This window comes from Perognathus longimembris, chromosome 18, assembly GCF_023159225.1.
Source record: "Perognathus longimembris pacificus isolate PPM17 chromosome 18, ASM2315922v1, whole genome shotgun sequence".
Taxonomy (NCBI): Eukaryota; Metazoa; Chordata; class Mammalia; order Rodentia; family Heteromyidae; genus Perognathus; species Perognathus longimembris.
The window spans coordinates 30,983,600-30,988,135 of NC_063178.1; the positions used below are offsets into that span (position 1 = coordinate 30,983,600).

General features: G+C 33.3%; 1 protein-coding gene across 1 annotated transcript; it reads right to left on the bottom strand.

Moving 5' to 3' along the window:
* Positions 1-280: 280 nt before the first annotated feature.
* LOC125366794 (high mobility group protein B2-like) lies at positions 281-991 on the bottom strand. The gene has a single exon (XM_048367521.1). It carries the CDS (start codon positions 989-991, stop codon positions 392-394), a length of 600 nt encoding a protein of 199 aa, XP_048223478.1. The 3' UTR covers positions 281-391.
* Positions 992-4,536: the final 3,545 nt, after the last annotated feature.

Sequence of the window (4,536 nt, forward strand, 5' to 3'; positions counted from 1 at the left end):
CATGGATGACTTTCAGAAGTATTGGTTTTAGTTTTTTTTTATATACATAATTTTATTACAAATTTTTTTTAAAAAAACAAAATTCAACATCCTAAAAAACCCAAAATTTATCACTCATTCCTATGAAGTTTGCTGTGCTACAAGAAATTAAAGAAACCATTAAATATTTAGGAACATTCAACATCAAAAGCTTTAAAATCTAACTGGTATGTAGTAGCCCCTCAAAAAGCTACAATCTGCATAAAAAAAGTATTTCTCTACAAAGAATCATCAACTATACAAAAATCTGTACAGTTTTTATACTGAAGCTAATGTTGAGCTGCACTTGAATTCACATTCTTAGCAAAACAATTGCCTGAGTGCACACACACGTTCCACACACAGTTGCCATTTATTCTTCATCTTCATTCTCTTCCTCCTCATCTTCCTCTTCTTCCTCTTCCTCCTCCTCTTCCTCATCTTCTGGCTCATTCTTCTTTGAGCCAGTTAGCCTATCAGGGCCCTTCTTTCCTGCTTCACTTTTGTCCTTGGCACAATATGCAGCACTATCCTTCTCATATTTCTCCTTCAGTTTAGCTGCTTTCTGCTCATAGGGCTGCTTATCTTTGGCCGACTGTTCAGACCACATCTCGCCCAATTTCTTTGCAGTATCCCCAGTGGAGAGGCCCGGGTGCTCACCCTTGATCTTTGGGCGATGTTCAGAGCAAAACAGGAAGAAGGCAGATGGTGGTCTTTTCGGAGCATTGGGATCTTTTTTCTTGCCCTTATCACCTTTGGGAAGAACATGATTTTTCATCTCCCGGTCGTAGTGAGCTTTATCACTTTTTGCCAAGTCTTCAAACTTGGAATTTTCCTTGGCAGACATGGTCTTCCATCTCTCCGAACACTTCTTAGAGAACTCGGCGAAGTTCACCAAAGAGTCCGGGTGCTTTTTCTTGTGCTCTTCCCGGCAGGTCTTGCCCCGCGGCATGCTCGGGTCACCTTTACCCATGGAGGCAGAGCAGCATTGACCCGTGGAGGACAGAGGGGGTCCGGCTGGGCCGAGCTTCTCCTCAGACTCCTGGTTTTAGTTTTTATAGAATTTATTTGTTAAACAGTTAGGACTTAGAATTTTTGTTGTTATTTTAATTCCATTACTTGTTATATATTTATTTGCCTTAACTCTTTATATCCACTTAATTGACTCAGTTTTGTTTCATAAATATTACGTAAGAATGATTCCATTTCTACCAGATTTTTGAGTTTGTTAGTGTAATGACTTTCAAAGTTTTTTTTTATAATTCAGAATTATCCCCATATTATCACTGATTTTATTCATTTGAATCATTTCTTTTCTCTTTTTTGTTTGATTTCCTAAGGACTCATCTTTTTTCATTTCAAAGAACACTTTTTTGGTTGTTTCTTTGAATAGTTCTTTTAGTCTCTAATTCATTTACTTCTGACTTAATCTTTAATATTATTCCATCTACATATTTCCCAAAATATTTTTGTCATATTTAAGAAGTTTCACGATGATTGCCATTCAACAAAGCAGTTTATAAATGCAATGCAGCTCGATCAATGTCACCCTTTTCATCATTAAGTCCTATGGAAAAAAAAATCCCCACATGCAGAAATTGAGTCTGGAAAACCAAATTTTAGAATTAAGTTTGAGTCTTTTGCAGTTTCTTGAGAAATACAGCTGTGTAACTTATGTATTTGGAAAACAAATGGAATGTAAATTTTTCCCTTCCAGTGAAGGGAATCAGAGAAAATATCCTGAAAATGTTTTCTCACTCATTCTCAGTGTTGTCAGGATTTAGATAGTATAGGAGTTACACATAGCTTTTCAAAACCAGGATTATAATGTAATGTAAAGTCCAGGTATATCCCACTTTCCACACTACTTTCTCTGCCTCCTGGTTCAGCTGTTTGTTGACCTCAGGTCATACTTGCTGCCATCCATTTTTGTTGCAGTAAGTGTTTCTGGTTATATTTTGGTTTGGGTATTGCAATGTTATCTTTTCCATCTGTGGTAGAGGGTTGAAGGGTTGTTTTTCCAGCTCATGATATAGTTTAATGCTGCATTGTAGGAATCTATACCCACTCCCTTATGTAATAGATCTGTTGTGTATATATATATATATATTTTTTTATTAATACTTGGATTCAGTTAGCAAGTTTTTTTTATTAAGGAGTTCACAAATGAAATAATCATTGGCCTCAGTGAAATAGCCCTTTACAGTAGTACAACCAGAATAGCAGCAGCAGTGTCAATCCCTGAACTGAACTTAGTAAGATTAGCACCTGCAGTCTTCTGGTGCAACTGTAGCATTTATGTTTGTCTGAATAGTAGTACTTAAGCTGTGATAAAAGTGTGATTGAGCTTGTCTGCCTTGGAGTGTCATAAGCATACTTATTTATGCCACCGTAACTATTACATATTGCATAGATCAAGTGTCTTTAACATACAGGTCCAACTAGTCTGATATCATTTATTATAAAATTACTCAGTATTTACTTTGCCAGAATCAACTGATAGAATTCTCCAAGGAAAACATATGGGTATGTTTGTTTTTTGGAGAACTTTCATTCAGAATTCAATTTCTTTGGGACTAATTAGTTTATTTATTCTTTAATAGGTATTGGGTAATTTAAATCTTTCAAGATATTGTTATTGTATACCCTCTGTTGAACATATAGCTACCATTTTTGTCTTATGTAACCCACTTATGACAGCTATACAATTTTACTCCTCTCTAAAGAGTTAATATTTCTCTTGATTACAATAGTTTAGATATTTTAGTGAGTAGAAGTGGTTTATGATATTTACTTAGGGGCTTAAAATTTATTATTTTTCTCTGAGAATATAGAATATAAATAAAACATGTAAAATATAAATAAAATGTATATATTACATATTTAATATTGTATATGTAATATGTAATTATAAATCAAGTATACAATAATTATATCATATAACATATAAAATAGTATATAAATAGAACTTATTTTCCAACATCACTCCTCAGCATCCTTTACAAATTGATGAATTTGATTTTAATTTACCTCTGAATATGTCTCTTAAATTCACTGTATTCATGATGAATATTTTCCCTGGATATATAGTTTTAGTTGGAAGTTCTTTTATTTCAGTTTTCTAAAATTTCCCATTGTACTTCTTGGTAATGTCAGATGAGAATTATTAGTTTTTGAATCACTATTCCCCTATATGTGATAGGTTACTGTATGCATGTTTATAAGGCTAGAGATTATTTGGGTCAGTATAGTAAATATTTCTATAATATTTTGAAATAAAAGGTTATCAGAAGTCTGTTGATGATTTGTTTTAAATTTAAAAATGGTGTGTGATTAAATTTATTTGAGTTTATTTTGTTGGTCTTCATCAATTTATAATATGTAAGTTAATAATGTACCTTCCATAAAATTCAGGGAAACTATTATTTCTTTAAGTTTGTTTTCTGTACTAATCTCTTCATTCTTTTTCTTTTAGAACTCTAATACTTGTAAATTAGAGTTTTTATTTTGCCTTATGAATCTAGAGGTTCTATTCACATTTCTTCCTACTCATTTTCCAATTTCTTGGTCAGATAGGATAGTTTGAACTAATCTGCATCAGTGTTTTCATACTCCTGATTATTATCTTCCCTGTGCCACAGACACAAATTCAATATTCTTTGCTACCTATATTTTTAATTCTCAGATGTTCAATTCTTTTGTTTTACATAGCTTCTAATTTTTTTAATAAGCATAGTGATCTTTATGTGTTCAAGAGTTTTTTTTCCTTCCTTGAAAGGCATGGTAATAATAACTGCTCCTTTAAAGATTTTGTAAATAATCAAAACAACATAATTATCCCTATGCCTGTCTGTACCAGGATTGAAAGTTGGTGAGGTTTTCCTGGTTATTTTGTTTAATGTTTTGTATATTTTGAATATGTTTTACATTTTTTGGTCTTATTAAAATCCCCTGAAAAAAAAACCAATGAACTGTTCAGTTTAGATCACAAGGGTAATCTTCCTTCTGTGGTGGTGGTTCTGATATTTAGTCTTCAAGTCTTAACTGTGCTATGTAGATGTATATAGGCTTTGTATTCTGTTTGTGCTTCACCAAGAAGACAGTCTAGATCTAGGCTGTTTCCTACACTCATTTATTGTGGCTTTGCTATTCTACTTTGAGTTTATTTCATGTGTTATCAGCTCATGATAAGCCCAGGATTTTATGCACAGAATAAGGAGCTATTCTTTCTAGATCCCTTGTCTTTCTCTATGACTTCTGCACAGTTGAATACTTCCAGACCTTTGTACAGCATACTTGGCTAGAATGCAGGGGTTTTATCGTCACTACAAATTTTACATTTGTCTTGATTGAGTCTGTCACAAAGGAAAACTTGAAGAAAAGAAAAGCTATGGAAACTCCCTCTATACTATCACAGTATAGAAGTCGTGCTTCTAAGTTCTGTCTAAGAGAGAGTTATATAGGCTTGCACACTGTGCCTTCACAGAAGCAAAGCAACGTGGGGGAATCAGATTTTTC